This window comes from Mustelus asterias, chromosome 15 (genome assembly GCF_964213995.1).
Source record: "Mustelus asterias chromosome 15, sMusAst1.hap1.1, whole genome shotgun sequence".
Taxonomy (NCBI): Eukaryota; Metazoa; Chordata; class Chondrichthyes; order Carcharhiniformes; family Triakidae; genus Mustelus; species Mustelus asterias.
This window is the reverse complement of record NC_135815.1, coordinates 71,899,945-71,918,241: the sequence shown is the minus strand read 5'-3', so window position 1 is coordinate 71,918,241 and position 18,297 is coordinate 71,899,945. Positions and strand designations below refer to the sequence as shown.

At 44.5% G+C, this 18,297-nt stretch overlaps 1 protein-coding gene across 1 annotated transcript in view; it reads right to left on the bottom strand.

Moving 5' to 3' along the window:
- Nucleotides 1–1,660, bottom strand: part of LOC144504875 (centrosomal P4.1-associated protein) — a 31,740-nt gene extending 30,080 nt beyond the window's left edge. The window contains exon 1 of the mRNA XM_078230627.1: nt 1,640–1,660. Within this exon, the coding sequence (XP_078086753.1) occupies nt 1,640–1,660 (21 nt within the window). The remainder of the gene's footprint in view (nt 1–1,639) is intronic.
- Nucleotides 1,661–18,297: the final 16,637 nt, after the last annotated feature.

The following is an 18,297-nucleotide window of genomic DNA, read 5'->3' as shown; positions in this document are numbered from 1 at the left end:
GCTGCATTTGGAGTATTATGTGCTACTGGAAGGATGTTGATGCATTGGAAAGGGCGCAGAAGAGATTTACCAGAATGTTGCCTGGTTTGGCGGGTATGGACGATGAAGAAAGGTTGAACAAACTTGGTTTGTTTTCATTGGAGCGTCGGAGCATGATGGGGGACCTGATAGAGGTTTACAAGATTATGACTGGCTTGGATAGAGTGGACAGTCAGAGTCTTTTTCCCAGGGTCAAAGGGTCAATTACTCGGGGGCATAGGTTGAAAATGAGAAGGGGCAAGTTTAAAAGAGATGTAAGGGGTAAGTTTTTCCACACAGAGGGTGGTGAATACCTGGAATACGCTGCCGGAGGAGGTGGTGGAAGCAGATTCTATAACAACGTTCAAGAGGCATCTGGATAGATACATGAATAGGCAGGAAATAGAGGGATATGGACCATGTAGAGGCAAGAAAATATTAGATTTGAGAGGCATCTGTGTTGGTACAAACCTGGTGGGCCGAAGGGCCTGTTTCTGTGCTGTTCTGTTCTTTGTTCTCAGAGGTACTTAAAATTCAAGAGGGAAAAGAGGATTGGCATCCCTAGGGAAAGGGTACTGGGGAAACAATTAGACCTAAAGACTTCCAAATCTCTAGGATCTGAGGGCCTGTATCCTTGGGTCTTAAAATAAGTGCAGAGGTAATAGAGGCATTGGTTAGAATTTTCCAAAATACCTTAGATTCTGGAAGGCTCTGAGTGAATTGGAAAATAACAAATATATTGGCTGGAATTAGGATCTTCCACACTCTGAGCACTGCAGAGACCACCAGGTTGAATATCATTAAAAACTAGGGCGGGGCCTGTCCCCGCTGAAGAGGCTGAAATCAGCGGGCTGAGTGGGCCACTGGGCATACACCGATCTGTCAGTGCCGAGATCAGCACATGGGCAGTGGCCCCACACTGACAGCCTCCCGATTGCTGGTCAGCGATCAAGCTGGCCAGCCCCACAACCCCCGCATTGCCAGCCCTCCATTTCCCCATGGCCCTATCGCTGGCCCCCTGACCATTCCCAGGCCCAGTTCCGACCTCCCCCGCCTTCCAGCCCACCCCGATCTCCAGCCAAAGCCACCCCGACAGTTACCCCCCTGCAGTTCCGACACCCCCCTGCAATTCTGATCCCCCCAGCAGGCTGACCACCCCCCCACTTCGGCTTAACCCGCCCCCCCCCAGCCCACCCTGATTGCTGACCTCCCTCCCTCCCCCACCAATCCCGTCTGCAGTGTGGCAGCAGGACCCCCCACCTCACAGATCGCCCTCACGGCCCCACCCCTCATATGCCCCACCCCTTGGCACTGCCCATGCCCAGTGGGCAGTGCCAAGGTACCCCTGGGCATTGACACTTTGCCCCTTGGGCAATGCCAGGAGGCACCAGCTAGCACTGCTAGGGTGCCAATGCCCAGGGGAAATCCCCCTCGGCACCCAATCCTTGAGGGGGGCCCCGATTGCCCTCCCTTCACTCCAGCAGGGTCGGTCAGTTCGTTCCCCAAAAGTGGGGAGCTACTATAATCCCCACTGGAGTGAACCACTCTGGCGGGGGTGAGACTGAAGTCTCTGGGCCCGCTAATTGCCTTTAAATTACATGCAAAATAAGATTGAAATTACTTCCGCGTCGATTTCCGGCATGGAGCAGACACCGCCGGAAATCCGGTGCTGGGAGACACTTTTGTGGCAGGAACACATGTGCGAATCCCGCGCATTGCCTGCCATGAGATTCTCCTGGTGGATGGGAGAATCACGGCCATCATCTTTACTCAAGATAGTAGGTAGGCACTAAGTAGGGTACCAAAGGCAGTTAGCCTAACATCTGTCATAGAAAAATTGCTAGAGTCCATTATTAAGAAGGTTACAGCAAGACACTTAGAAAATCACTATATTATCAGGCACTGTCAACATGTTTTTGTAAAAGGAAAACTGTGTTTAACTAATTTATTGGAATTACTTGAGGAAGTAACAAGCTATGTGGATAAAGGGGAATCAGTAGATGTGGTATACTTAAATTTCCAAAAGGCATTTAATAAGGTGTCACATCAAAGACTGCTTCACAAAGTGAGAACTCATGGTGTAGGGGGGTAACATTTTAGCATGGATAGAGGATTGATTAATTAACAGGAAGCAGAGAATAGGGACACATGAATCTTTTTCAGGTTGTGAAGCTGTAACTTGTAAGAATAGTGTCCACCGGGATCATTGCTGGGGCCTGAACTATTCATAATATGTATTAATGACTTGGATGATGAGACCGAATATATGATTTTATTGAAACATATCAGATCCTGAGGGTATTTGATAAGATGGATACCTCCTGTTGGAGGCTAGAACTAAAGGACACAGTTTAAGAATACGAGGTTGCCCTTTCAAGACAGAGAGAAGGAGATTTCTATCCTCTCGGAGGAATTCTCACCAGAATATAGTGGAGGCTGGATCATTGAAATTATTCAAGGCCGAGTTAGATTTTTGATAGCCATGGGAATCAAGGGTTATGGGGACAGACAGGAATTGAATCCACAATCAGATCAGCCATGATCTTGAGGGGTTGGTTGGCCTACTCTTGATCCTGAGTCTTATGTTCCTACATGGAATAAAAGAATGACCAGGGTGAGGTTAGGGCCGGTCAAGGACAGTAGTGGGAACTTGTGTATGGAGTCAGTAGAGATAGGCGAGGTGATGAATGAATACTTTTCTCCAGTGTTCACCAAGGAGAGGGGCCATGTTTTTGAGGAAGAGAAGGTGTTACAGGCTAATAGGCTGGAGGAAATAGATGTTCGGAGGGAGGATGTCTTGGCAATTTTGAATAAACTGAAGGTCGATAAGTCCCCTGGGCCTGATGAAATGTATCCTAGGATTCTTTGGGAGGCAAGGGATGAGATTGCAGAGCCTTTGGCTTTGATCTTTGGGTCCTCACTGTCCACGAGGATGGTGCCAGAGGACTGGAGAGTGGCGAATGTTGTTCCCCTGTTTAAGAAAGGGAATAGAAATGACTCTGGTAATTATAGACCGGTTAGTCTTACTTCGGTGGTTGGTAAATTGTTGGAAAAGGTCCTTAGGGATGGGATTTACGACCATTTAGAAAGATGCGGATTAATCCGGGATAGTCAGCACGGATTCATGAAGGGCAAGTCGTGCCTCACAAATTTGATAGAATTTTTTGAGGAGGTAACTAAGTGTGTTGATGAAGGTAGGGCAGTTGATGTCATATACGTAGATTTTAGTAAGGCGTTTGATAAGGTCCCCCATGGTCGGCTTATGATGAAAGTAAGGAGGTGTGGGATAGAGGGAAAGTTGGCCGATTGGATAGGTAACAGGCTATCTGATCGAATTGGAACCTGTGTTTAATGCTCCCTCCACCCACATTGTCTGTACCTTAGCTATGAGGAGAGATTGGGTAGACTGGGGTTGTTCTCCTTGGAAAGACGGAGAATGAGGGGAGATCTAATAGAGGTATACAAGATTATGAAGGGTATAGATAGGGTGAACAGTGGGAAGCTTTTTCCCAGGTCGGAGGTGACGATCACGAGGGGTCACGGGCTCAAGCTGAGAGGGGCGAAGTATAACTCAGACATCAGAGGGACGTTTTTTACACAGAGGGTGGTGGGGGCCTGGAATGCGCTGCCAAGTAGGGTGGTGGAGGCAGGCACGCTGACATCGTTTAAGACTTACCTGGATAGTCACATGAGCAGCCTGGGAATGGAGGGATACAAACGATTGGTCTAGTTGGACCAAGGAGCGGCACAGGCTTGGAGGGCCGAAGGGCCTGTTTCCTGTGCTGTACTGTTCTTTGTTCTTTGTACCTTTAAGACCTGGCTGGCTGTAGGGATTCGCATTCTAATCAGTATTCTGCAACTTGATTTTGTGTCTGTTTGCACTGTTTGAGAGCACATTTCCACTCCATCTGACGAAGGAGCAGTGCTCCGAAAGCTTATGGTATTTGCTACCAAATAAACCTGTTGGACTTTAACCTGGTGTTGTGAGACTTCTTACTGTGTCTGATCGAAGACAGAGTGTGGTGGTGGATGGAAAATTTTCAGACTGGAGGCAGGTTGCTAGCGGAGTGCCACAGGGATCAGTGCTTGGTCCCCTGCTCTTTGTGATTTTTATTAATGACTTAGAGGAGGGGGCTGAAGGGTGGATCAGTAAATTTGCTGATGACACCAAGATTGGTGGAGTAGTGGATGAGGTGGAGGGCTGTTGTAGGCTGCAAAGAGACATAGATAGGATGCAAAGCTGGGCTGAAAAATGGCAGATGGAGTTTAACCCTGATAAATGTGAGGTGATTCATTTTGGTAGGACTAATTTAAATGTGGATTACAGGGTCAAAGGTAGGGTTCTGAAGACTGTGGAGGAACAGAGAGATCTAGGGGTCCATATCCACAGATCTCTAAAGGTTGCCACTCAAGTGGATAGAGCTGTGAAGAAGGCCTACAGTGTGTTAGCTTTTATTAACAGGGGGTTGGAGTTTAAGAGCCGTGGGGTTATGCTGCAACTGTACAGGACCTTGGTGAGACCACATTTGGAATATTGTGTGCAGTTCTGGTCACCTCACTATAAGAAGGATGTGGAAGCGCTGGAAAGAGTGCAGAGGAGATTTACCAGGATGCTGCCTAGTTTGGAGGGTAGGTCTTATGAGGAAAGGTTGAGGGAGCTAGGGCTGTTCTCTCTGGAGTGGAGGAGGCTGAGGGGAGACTTAATAGAGGTTTATAAAATGATGAAGGGGATAGAGTGAACGTTCAAAGACTATTTCCTCGGGTGGATGGAGCTATTACAAGGGGGCATAACTATAGGGTTCATGGTGGGAGATATAGGAAGGATATCAGAGGTAGGTTCTTTACGCAGAGTGTGGTTGGGGTGTGGAATGGACTGCCTGCAGTGATAATGGAGTCAGACACTTTAGGAACATTTAAGCGGTTATTGGATAGGCACATGGAGCACACCAGGATGATAGGGAGTGGGATAGCTTGATCTTGGTTTCAGATAAAGCTCGGCACAACATCGTGGGCCGAAGGGCCTGTTCTGTGCTGTACTGTTCTATGTTCTATGTCAATCTAACACAGAATGATTTAAATGCTGAATTAGCAAGTTGTGCCTTCCATTCAGTTTATACTACAGTGTTTAGAACAATATAAGAATTTTAAAAAAAAATACTTTTCCAATTCTATCAAATCATGTCCAATTCAGAGTCTCAACAAGTTGAGACATTTCCGATCCAGGCTGGCAAGACAGAGCAAGCGACCATTTACCCTGTCCTGGGCCTGATTTTAAATACCGCTTTTAAAAACTGCTTCATATGAAGCTTCAATGTAACCCAATGACCTCAACCAAGTGCAGCATCCGCATAACTACACTTGATCTTAGCCAAAAGGCCGAGAAGAATTAAAAAAAAAATACTTTTCCAATTCAATCAAATCAAATCCAATTCAGAGTCTCAACAAGTTGAGACATTTCAGATCCAGGCTGACAAGACAGGGCGAGCGACCAAACCACCCTGTCCTTGGCCTGATCTACATGAGCCAAGCTGATTGGAGAAGGGGGAGGTTCCTCCTCCAAGACTTGAGCTCATTTGCATCTTAGCCAAAAGGCCGAGATGCCGCTTTAAAAAATTGCTTCATATGAAACATATGAAGCTTCAGTGTAACCTAATGACCTCAACCAAGCGCGGCCAACCATGGGCTGCCGACCACACTACACTTGATCTTAGCCAAAAGGCCGAGAAGAATTACTTTTCAATGTAGTACACTGGTAGTGGGAACAATGTGCATCGCCTGTGCTTGGCTCTGTCATATCTGCCACAAATTCCACTTTCAGGTCACTATTATATTCCATGTGTTAAACCATATAAAGGAGCTCACAACCATCTAAAAGGAAATTTACTTCTACCGCAATAATGGCTTAAATTGTTTGTTCTAACTTATTTATGTATAAAACTAAAAGATAACCTAACTTTGATAATACTCTTTGAAAGCACACCTTTTTATTCATGGGCAAAATAAGCAAATCATTAAAACTATTCAGCTTTGGAAGAGAGATCTCTTACCTTGTGACTGTCGGTGACAATTTCTCAGAAATTAACATAGGCAGATAGCAAGTGGAAAAGTGATGTTGAGTCCGCTGAAGGCAATGGCAGCTTTTACCGCCATATAGTGCCAGAGCGCTGGTGGGGCAGCCTCCGACTCGCCTCGCATGTTATCACTTCTGTACTGTAATCATCAGGGTGCCACGTTTAAAGCTGCCCCAGCGCACAGCAGCCACACTTTGCTGGTTGCTGCAAAGTGATGCCTGCCAGGCAATCTGCCCGGAAATTCTCAGGTGCCTCTCTGGAGAGACTCCTCGATGCTGTAGAGACCCACTGTGATATCATCTACCCATGCTCAGGATGGAAACTGAGCAGCTAGTTGACAAACCCAGCATGGCAGGCAGTGGCAGCAGTGGTCAATGCCAACATACTGCAGAAAAGGACAGCCAAGGTAAGCCACTTTTCTCATCACTCACAACTCACACACATCACACATCCACAGGGACCTCACGTAATGCCAGTGCAAGGGAAACCGTAACTCGGTTTCCCAAACACATCTTCATCTCCCCTGCGGGTTGTGCCCTCATCGCCTCACTGGTCCCACTCACCATCCAGACATGCCAGGCATCCTTATTATCTGCCCTGACACCCGTCTTGCTTACAGTTTCTTAATCGGTTTTCCTGCAGGACAAGTTGGCTCACAACAAGAAGGAGAGATCCCAGATGGGCGGTGGGATGCCAGAACTCAAAGTCCTCATGGACTCTGAGGACACAGCCATCCAGCTAGCCAGGGAGGGTGCCGACCGCTCCTGTGCTGATGATGAAGTCAGCAGCAGTAAACCAAGATCCAGCACTGCAACTTCTGTTAGACAACAACGCTGTGAGCCATGTTTCCTGTTTCTCAGACCCCTGCCATGCACTAATGGACAAGAATGACCATTCTATGATTCTATGAGTGCACAGTTTCTAATTCGCTTTGCAACTCCTTAGATAATAAAGTAGTCCGTGACTGCATGCAGCAAAATCTAGACAACGTTCAGGCTTGGCTGATAAATGGCAAGTAACATTTGCACTGCACAAGTACCAGGTAATAATCATCTCCAACAAAAGGGAGTCTAGCCACTTCTCCTTGAAACTTAATGCCATTGTCTTCACTCAATTCTCCCACCAATATCGTGGGAGCTTACCAATAACCATAAACATACCTGTGGTGAGTTATTCACTTTGTGACTCCACCATTTATAAAGTATCAATCAGGAATGTGACACAACACTCTCCACCAGCTTGGATGAGTATAGCTTCCAACACTCAAAAAGCTCAACTCCATCCAGGATAAAGTACCCTGCCTAATCAGCATTCCATCTATCACTGGAAACATTCACTCCCTCCACTGGCACACAGTGGCAGAAGTGTATACCATTTACAAGATGAACAAGAGTAACTCACCAAGCCTCCTTCAAGACCACCTTCCAAATCAGTGATCTCTACCACCTAAAAGGACAATTGCAGTCCATGCATGGGAACGCCACCACCTGCAAGTTCCCCTCCAGTCACACACCACCCCAATTGGTAACTATATTGCCTTTCCTTCACTACTGCTGGGTCAAAACCATTTTACTCTTTCCTCTGCACTCCCCTTTTAGGCAATGACAACTGTCGGCATTAACAGTGATTACCAGGGGAATTTATAATTGGTGACTAGATGCGTTTGGCATGAGAAATCAACACAAGTGCATTCTTGTGACTGACCATTTTTCCACTTATCTTATCAAAATTGCAGAAAGCCAGAATACACAAGGGTATACCTGTATACCTGTCTATATCCACAGAGGTATACTTTATACCTGTGTATATACACAGGGGTATACCTGTATACTTGTGTATATACACAGGGATATACCTGTATATATACACAGGGGTATGTATACCTCTTTACCTGTGTATATACACAGGGGTATACCTGGTGACTGGCAGTTGTTCAGATCCAGAAAAACCTACTGAAAAAAGCAAAATAAAGCAAAACTGGCAGTTTTCCTCCAGCCCAAAATGAATAACACTTTGTTCACAGCAGCAAATTAGGCAATATTGAACACTTATTTTCAATGGACAATATAATTCCATTCTTATGTTTCAATGTGTATAACCCTATTCATGGAAAATACAGCTTTAGTCATTTGATGTTTTCAGTTACCTGTAGTTTAGTAGCATTTCTCTGGGACCTGGACACGTGCTCTGTTGTTTGCAAATGCATGCAGGAATTATCCTCTGAGCTACATGAATTAGAAGACTGAACACCTAAAACAATTAGAGGAGGTGATTAACATCTTATATTGTAATTAGAGAAGACATTTACACCTTTCAGCATAGTTTCCATGTATATATCAAATATTTGATGTTTGGACAGCTGCGTATCTAAGTGAGTTTGACAGATATAGATATACAATTCAAACCCTATGCTCAATAGTATGTTGCACCATTGAATGGAAAGAGCTAACTTCTCCTTTACATTTCCTGAATGCTGCTGGATCATCTGGGATGGGGTGAGTGAAAAGGAAAGAGTGCATAATAAAATCAGATCCCCTCACTTCTAAACTTAAAAGACAATAAAGTCAGAGCACTGTCTCCTTTGTCTCCTTTTTGCTACCAAATTTGCTATCAAATAAACCTGTTGGACTTTAACCTGGTGTTGTGAGACTTCTTACTGTCCATTGTCTCCTACAGTACAAGAGAAAGGCCTTAGTTCCGCATCCAATAATCTTAGTACCTCATGGAGTACTTAACTTACCCTGCTATCCTGCTCCATCTTGAAAGAGGGAAGAGTTCTTGTTTTCTCGCCTTCTCAGTTTTGATGTAAGCTCACTAACCTAAATCGTTACCTCTATTTCTTTTTCCTTACTTGATGGGTACTTCAAGCATATTTTTAATTTTAGATTTCCAGTATCTGCAGTATCTTACTTTTGGGTAAAAGGACCTACTTTTCTTGTAAGTGATCATAATTGTTGATAAGTACAGGGCTTGTGTCAGTGGCAGACGTGCAGGCACCCAGCTGCTTCCCACAGCTCTGTTAGCTCTTGTTTCTAGTCCAAGACCCCCACTGAAGCTTTAAAGAAGAAGTGCTCGACCTTTGAAATCTTGCCAACTGATTCAGCATTGGAACAAGCAGCTGATCTGCCAGGCTGGGGAAAGGGAGCATTTACATGAAAGGATTGCTTCCTGCTTTAAAGAGAGGCCCCACATCACACTTCAAGCAAGAAGCGCTGAATTGCTAAGTCCAGTCAGTAGATTTCGCTTTGAAGCAAATAGCTAGGAATAAAATAAGGCACTAACCTTCAGCAAGAGCTGTCTCCTATACAGACATGGCAGGAAGTACTATGAACAAGTAGCACTCAAATGGCAGATTCAGCATTGAAGGAAAGAACCAATCTGGTATTAAGAGAAGGCACAAAGTACTGCAGGGTTATAGGTGATGGACCTGAAGCCTGACCATCTCCTCAAATTGGAAACCAAATGGGCAAATTAGAGGAGAAGCAAAACTCGTCCTCAGCTGTACCTCGATCAATCTCTCAAATCTGTGACTGAAGCTTTCTTCCAAAGACCAGCACCTGGGGCTATCTGAGCTTCCTACACTATGGAGTGGCCAAGGGCATGGATGCATCAAGCAGCTATCAATTCCTGATATTGTTCCAAAGTGGGATGCGTGACCTCCACGACCACAGATGAAAAACCAACTGCATAATCAACAGAGTTTACTGAGGTACCAACATCCAGAACCTTCAATCCTGCCAAATGCAAACTGTCCATGGGTAGCTAAAGTCCAAAAGTGTTTCAACCCATAGCAGGTAACATTTTCAGAACCAGACCCTCAAGTGGCAAATGACAATGATTATAACATGCTACATTCAGAATTATAAAAAAGACATGAAAATGTCTCAACAGCGATTTGAAACATCAGAGAAGCATGAATTTCAAACACTCGACAGAACATCACATTAACAAGCTTGAGACATGTGTCTGCAAGAACCTGTCTGCTCAGATAATGTGTGTAATCCATGATAGAAAATGCCCATTAAAATTAGAGAAACTTTACAGATCAACATCTGCAACTTTAAAATTTCCATTAACTTGATCTAAAAATGAGCCATTAAGGTGAACCCAACGCTGGGCAGGATCATAAAAATGTTGTCGCATGTATCTGGACATGGATCATCCAATAAATTTTGTGATCTGGGTGAAAAAAAAATTAAGATTAAAGAGATGATAATAGTCAAAGGCAGAGCTAAGCTTCAGTTTTCAGAATTTGGTAGTTTTCAACCTTTCTGCCTTCTTTGAAACAGGATTTTCAATGAAGTTAATCACCTGTAGAATAGAGCTACTTTCATGCAGAATAACTCAAAACATTGATGACTGTAATCCAATCCCTTCACCAGACTCAGCCAGCAGCTCCATCAATAACAAGGGTGCCCCATTCCAAATCTCCCATGGGGATCCAGCTCCAACAACATGGCAATGCCATCCAATCAGACAAGGATAAAGTGTGCCTGGGCATCTATTTTGAAGACCTATGGGAAATCCCAACCCAGGCCAACCAAAGACTTTGCCCATCACATCTGGGCTCCAGGAAGTCGCAACTGGGCGATATCCCAAAGATTCCCGTCCACCCCCCAAAACCTTGAAGTACCCATGTAACAACTGCATGGGACCCCACAATTACCCCTTGACATCCCAAGCAATCCCTCTGGTTATCTCAACCCTCACAGGACCCTGACTATCTCCTATCTACTGATTGCCTAATCTACACTCCCCCGACTACCCCTGCCTGACCAACCCCCTTGAATGTCCATGCATCCCCCCAACTATTCTTGTCACACCCCTCTCGCTGACAACTCCCGTGACAATCTGACCTCACCACTGACCACTCTCCCACTAACTATCCTCCCCCACTGACCACTTCTCAAACCACCCGATCTCTTTCACTGACAACTCTCCCACTGACACCCCCCCACCCCCCAGTAACTAAACCCCTCAGCAGTGACCACCCTCTCCAACTCCTCCCCCAATTCTACCTACTTGCCTTGGAGACTTTCCTTCTCCTGGGTTTTGCAATGTGGCTGGACCGTTAAACTGCTTTATGGCAGTGATTGCCATAAAAAGGGGTGTGTCTCCCTTATCGCTGACTCAGCTGCACTCAACACAAGTTCCAGGAAATCTACTGCCCTGCACTGTTCTTGCTTGGCTTGAGTTGGAATATTGGGTAAGAAAAGAGTGGCTGGATTTCATGTTAAAGAATTAGGAGCAGAGTGGCAACTGATTCTGATTGCCCCTCCATAGAAGATGCAGCTCCTTGCTAATATCACCATACAAACAGTGATGCTTCTCCATTATTCAAATGATCAGATAAGCGGCCAAGACTCCTTTGTCCAAGACAAACTTTGGACAGTTTAAAAGACCCACCATGATCACCAGTAAAGGAATGTGAAGAGCATGAAGGAAGTGTAGACCACTCAGAAATCCAGTCACAAAGTAGTTCACTGGTGCTCAAACCAAAAAAAAACACAATCAACAGTGGAATGGATGCAATATGAGAGATGTCAAAAGTGCAGAATATAGGCAAGATAAGAGCTCCAATTTTTCTGTCCACACACTCCCAGTAGGGCAGTGAACATGATCTGTGTCTTCATTTTCAGTCCCCATTTTAATTTCAAGACTAGCAACACAAATGTTATGTAGCTACACTGGGAGAATAAGATTGACTGCATTCCCCTGCAGAAAGCCAGCATGAATTCTATGGGTTGAATAACCTCCTTCTAAGCCATAATGACTCTAAGTCATACATTCAAATTCCAATGATGTTAAGTCATGAGGTTAAGTTCAATTACTGCAAATTTTTGGAAGAGTACCATATAAAATGCCCATGAAGATTATCATTAAAATCTACTCATCACTAATGTCCTTCAGAAAAGGGAAACTGTTGCCTGAGTCTGGCCTACACATGACCCTAGTCTCATTGGCTCTTAATGCTCATCCTCTTCTCTGAATAACTAGAGATGGGCAATAAGTGTGGCTTTGTCAGCATTGCCTGCATCTTAGGAATATTTTGTTTTTGAAAAGTCAGCAATTTTAGCAGAGGGAAATAGGATGTAGACATGATAGTTCCTGAAGGCACAAAAGTGCCGTCCCAAGTAGTCATCCAGATGTATCATATTAAATACATGCTTCATCATTTCGTTACCTTTATCTTTTCCGAGAAGCAGGAATTTGCAGAACTCATTGGTTCACAGTCTGAAAAGAGATTTTAAACTGGACCAAGTTTGACAAAAAATATAACAAAGGGAGTAAATCTTTTTAAATCACAATTATCTGATTCACAGTACTCTGTCGTAACTAGAGATAAGTCTGTGATTACCAGAAACTCATCACCCAAAAGTCAACAACAAACCTTTCTGAAAGTTATGAGGTCTTACCCCTTATATGGCTAGTAGAATTTGTTCTGTGAAACACACTTAGATTTAAGTTTGGTGCAGGCGACTTCCTTTCTTGTCCCCTTTGATGATTTGAAGTGCATCGCAGAATACTCTAGAACAGATGAGCATAACCTAATTTAAAGAGGAAGTGTTTTATGTGATAGACATTCTAGTTAACTGGATTTTTCTCTCTCTGCCCTTTACATTATTTTACTACAATTCTTCCTTCCTTTCGCCACACCATGCAACGTTATTAGCTAAGAAAACAAGGAGTTACCTCTACCCAAGAACCTAATATGACTGCTCTTAATCCTGATGCCAGGTCAACTTGGCCTGACTCACTCCAGAGTTTCTCTCATTTTCTATAAGGATATGCCTCCTCTCCACTTAGCACTTCCTTCTTACCGGAATCAAAATCAAGGATTGGTGTGCAGAAAAGCATGGAATTGAACTTGTGTCCTATCACTCCACATCAAAATAGCTGATGGTGATACCACCTCTGCCAAACTGGGCAGGCGTTTCTGGTCCTTCCTGCTGGTAGGGTCTTCCGGTCCTGCCAAAGGTGACCCCCTGTGCTGGAGTCCCTAGCGGCAGGATGAGCGAGCCATGCAAAACACCATAGACCTTGGCGAGATTGGAAGATCTCACTGATGGCCAATGACGAGCTGCCTCTGCTGCTGGAAAGAACGTGTGGGGGAGCCGGAAAACCTGGCCATAGCTTTACATAACCAAATTTTCTATTTATTTAATAATGGCCCCAAAATTAGTCAGCCGTTCTGCTGAACTCCTGTTGTAAATATGAGTCAGACTCCATTGGAGCAGCTGCAAGCTCAGTTGGGACTTGAATACTCCAATTTTCAACCTTTAGTGCAAGTATCCAAGATAGTCTTGTGGGTCATCTGTACAACACCACTAATAAAACAAATGAGTCGAAGTCCCAGGGAATCTTTTAACCAGTTCTTGTGGCCGCCTCCATTCTGCGCCTGGGGATTGATGGAGGATGGGGGGGAGGGGGGGGGGGGGGGGCAGCTCCATCCTGCATCCACCATCCAGGGGAAAATTGCACCATTGGAGCACTTTTTCCTGAGGCGGGTACGCTAAGCCGGAAAATTTCCCAACACAAACTACTGGCCTCGGGAATAAAATTCTAGCCTGATTTCTCTTTCATAAACACGTCGTAACTCTGCTTGATTTTATTATCATTTTCTAAATGTGCACTCCAAGCACCAAGTTGCATCCAAAATGGCACTCATAGTGCCCAGAAAAATGAGTCCCATTGCTTCTATTTATGTATAGATTTTCATCCAATTTGGCCTTCACCCTCTCCATCTTTCAGGGCTTCATTATCACTTTGGTCGTGCTGTTTTCTCTCTATAGATCCTTCTCTTCATTTCTCTTTGCTTAAATCTGTCTGATTCAGACTCTCTCTCCTTGAAATTCCTTGGCATCTTCCATACTCTTCTTTCTTTCCTGGGATGTATCGCTGACAAGGCCAGCATTTATTGCCCATCCCAAATTGAGTTTGAGAGTAATGGTGATCCACCTTCTTGAACCCCTGTAATCCATATTTGACCTATGTACACCCGAAATGCTCCTAGGAAGAGAGTTCCAGGTTTTTGACCCAACGACTGTAAAGAACTTACAATATAGTTCCAAGTCAGGATAGATTTTTGGGGTTGGACAGAGAGAGGACATGTCCCCTTTTCTTCATGCTCTGCCACTTTTCCATCGGCTCACGTCCAACCCTTGTTGCTTCTATGATGCCTTGCCCTTATCTTGTGGCTTGTTGCCTTCTTGCCTCCTGGGCCTTTTTCTTCTTGAAAATTATATATTATAATTCGTGTTAGTTTTTCTTGTGTGGGGTGGTGCGTGGGGGGTACCCCAGAAGAGGAAGAGAGGAAGAGTATGTGGGGGGGGGGGGGGGGAGAAGAAAGAACAAAGGAAAACATGGTGATGGTCTGCTTCTGTCGTATTTAAGGTGATTGGGGGGTATTATACATCTTTAATTTAAACCCTTTCCAAGCATTCCAGTTTAAAGAGACAAACAAGGACAGTAATTCAATTATTTCTGTATTTAACACTTCTAGTACCAACTCGAACATAAACAGTTGCAACTCATTAACTCTTTACTGAACTTTAACTCTAATTGAACATCAACTTTCAACTGAACTTTAACTCTTAAACTGCACTTTAACTCTAGCTGAACATAAATTTTAACTATTTAACTGCAAATAGGTACTACTGAGTTAGGAAAACCTTGGCCGAGAAATATCCTCAATGTAGAATCAATCTTCTTCTCTCTGAAGCATTCTTCAGGATACAAGCTTTGTTGCGATGGTTGGTTTCTTCCAAGTTATCGCTACCTAACAAAGAACTCATGTGTCTTTTATCCATAATTCTCCACTTGCTTCCAGAAGATTCTCTGTCATCCAGCCAACTGTGTAACCAGAAATCGATCACATGACTCGAACATTCAGTGAAATTACTTTTGAACGAAGCCATGACGCTTAGTTTATTTTAAATGTCCCATACATAGCAGCCATAAAAATCAGAGCCACGATGTCTCAGTTAATGTAAACAACTTCCCTGATCTGACCAACCCAGGAAGCTTCAGATCACAGCTTCCAGATCAGAGCCTCTTTATAACCTGCATCTGGTTTTAATCTATAAGTTGACCAAAATTCCAAGCATGCTTCGTTCTCAGCCAGAATAGCCATTTTAAAGCCACTATTGCCATTATTGTTGTTAAATCATTGTTGTAGCCATTCTTTCTCTGTCCACAAGGGGGAGCTGGTTGTTGAGGTGGTGTGTGTTGGGAGGAGGGAGCTGCTAGGTTGGGGCCTTACGTGTTCCTGGGGGCTGTGATGGATGTCCAAGTGGTGTGTGTGTTGGAGAGTTGTTTTTGGAGGTTTACTGGTTGGGGAGGTTTTGTGTCTGTTGCTGAATCAGATTCTGTTTTTTTGGGGTTGGGGGGGTGTGAAGGTTTTGTTAGTGGGTGGACTACTGAGGGGGTAGTAGGTGGGCTACTGGGGGGATGGGGGGCAAGAGGTCAGCCAGTGGGAAAGAAAAGGTCCTGGGGGTTTCCTGATAGGGATGTTGGTGGGTAGGTTGTTAGTTGAAGGGTGATTTGTTGTCCTCCCCTGTCTTGGTGCTTTCGTCTCCCATGTGTGCCTGTTAGGGTGGATGGGGTGAGAGGGCTCCCGGAGTTGGTGGGATGGAGTGACTTTTTATTCTTTGTGGGTGTTTTATGTTGTGGTGAGCTGGATGTCGTGGTGTGGATTCGGGTAGTATTTATTGGATTGGTGTGGGGGCAGGTGTGGGGGCACTAGTTGGCGGAGGAAGTTGGTATAGGGACATTCCCGTTTATTTGGATGGTTTATAGATTTGGTATGAGGGTAGGTCTTTTGCTGGTAGTGCAAAAATTACTTCACTTACAAAATGCTGCTAGGAAGGGATTTCCAGGTTTTTGACCCAACGACTGTGAAGGACTTGCAATATAGTTCCAAGTCCGGATAGAGTGTGATTTGTAGAGAACTTTGCCTTTATAGGACGGGGCATAGAGTATAAAAGTTGGGGTCTGGCGTTGCAGATGTATAGAACGTTGGTTCGGCCGCATTTGGAATACTGCGTCCAGTTCTGGTCGCCACACTACCAGAAGGACGTGGAGGCTTTGGAGAGAGTACAGAGGAGGTTTACCAGGATGTTGCCTGGTATGGAGGGGCTTAGTTATGAGGAGAGATTAAGTAAACTGGGGTTGGTCCCCCTGGAAAGACGGAGGATGAGGGGAGACTTAATAGAGGTGTATAAAATTATGAAAGGCATAGATAGGGTGAACGGTGGGAAGCTTTTCCCCAGGTTGGTGGTAACGTTCACGAGGGGTCATAGGTTCAAGGTGAAGGGGGGGGAGGTTTAACACAGATATCAGAAGGACATATTTTACACAGAGGTTGGTGGGGGCCTGGAATGCGCTGCCAGGCAAGGTGGTGGAGGCGGACACACTGGGAACGTTTAAGACTTATCTAGATAGCCACATGAACGGAGTGGGAATGGAGGGATACAAAAGAATGGTCTAGTTTGGACCAGGGAGCGGCATGGGCTTGGAGGGCCGAAGGGCCTGTTCCTGTGCTGTATTGTTCTTTGTTCTGTGGTGATGTTCCCATGTCTGTGTTGCCCTTATCCTTATAGGTGGTAGAGGTCACCAGTTTGGAAAGTACTGTTGAAGGAGCCATAATGAGTTGTAGATGGTACACACTGCTGCTTCTGTGTGTCAATGGTGGAGGGAATAATTATTTAAAGTGGTGGATGACATGTTGACCAAATGGATTGCTTTGTCTTGGATAGTGTCAAGTTTCTTGAGTGTTGTTGGCATTGAACTTAGCCAGGAAAGTGAAAACTCTTTCATCATGCTCCTGACGTCTGCCTTGTAGACGGTGCACAATATTTGGGAGCCAGGCAGTGAATTGCTCACCACAGAATTCTCAGCATCTGACCTGCTCTTATTGTCACTGTATTTCTAAGCTGGTCCTATTATGTTTCTGGTCAATGATAACCTCCAGGATGTTGATTATGGGGGATTCAGAAATGGGAATGCCAGTGGATATCAAGGGAAAATGGTAAGATTCCCTACTTTTGGAGATGGCCATTTCCTGACATTTGTGTTTTATAAATGGTACTTATTATTTATCATTCCAAGCCCACACGCCAGGCTTTGCTACACATGGGCACAGACTGTTTCAGTCCTCTTCTTAGATATTCCCTCAGGATTGAAGATTACTTTCTTCCACTTCAGTTGGGTTCTGAGATGGTTGATAAGTTCAATGTACGATCTACAGACTAGCACGTGTGGCATGTGGTGCTTGAAGGGTTGGGAAGGTGGGTTGTTTTGGGGTTTGTGCACCCCCTCCTCCCTCCTGAAGCCATTGTCTTTGATGGATTTTGCAGATAGATTGACTCCATTCCAATGAATTTGAATGTGGAATGTATAATAACTAAATTGGGGCTAGCCACCTTGGTCTGTGAGATCATGACACAGCGAAGGGCAATTAATCTTTGATGAGGTGAATAGCCTCTGTCAGGTAGATTATAAATAGTATTGGAGCTATCAATATTTTGATTCCCTTACTTGACACCATGATTTTGAAGGCATCTATTTCAAATCTCCCATGGAAGACAGTTGCAGTCATATCATCATGCAATAGTTGCAGGATTTTGATAAAGATTTGGATCTCAGGGTCCACCACCTTTGCTGTAGGCAGTGCCTTCAGTCGTTTCTCAATATTAGTGGAGCAAATTTAATTGGCTGAATACTAGCATATGTTATGCTTGGGACCTCAAGAGGGAGCTAAGATGGATCATCCATTCGGTATTCATGGCTTAGGCTCAAACAACACTCACACTTTTTCATGTCCAATCGTCCATGTGAATCATCTTTTCCAAATTTATATTTATTTCAAATTGTAATCTTTCCTATTGTAAACTTTACTTCCAACTCTCTTTCTCCCCAATGTCCGTTACTACCTTACAGCATTCTAAATACCCACTGCCCATCTCCAAACTATTTGGTTCCCCAATTACCCATTGACCCCCAAATGCTCACTATGTCTTTAATCTGCTACACAAACCTCCTCTCAGCTGTCCTCTTCCTCAGTATTCCATCCCTTCAACAAGTCATGACAACCATACTAACTATACTTTCCCCGAAAACAAACAGTTCTCTCCACCATTAATCACCTTGTTCCAACTGATTTTTTTTTGCTGATGAAATGTGACTTTATTCAACAATATTTTAAATC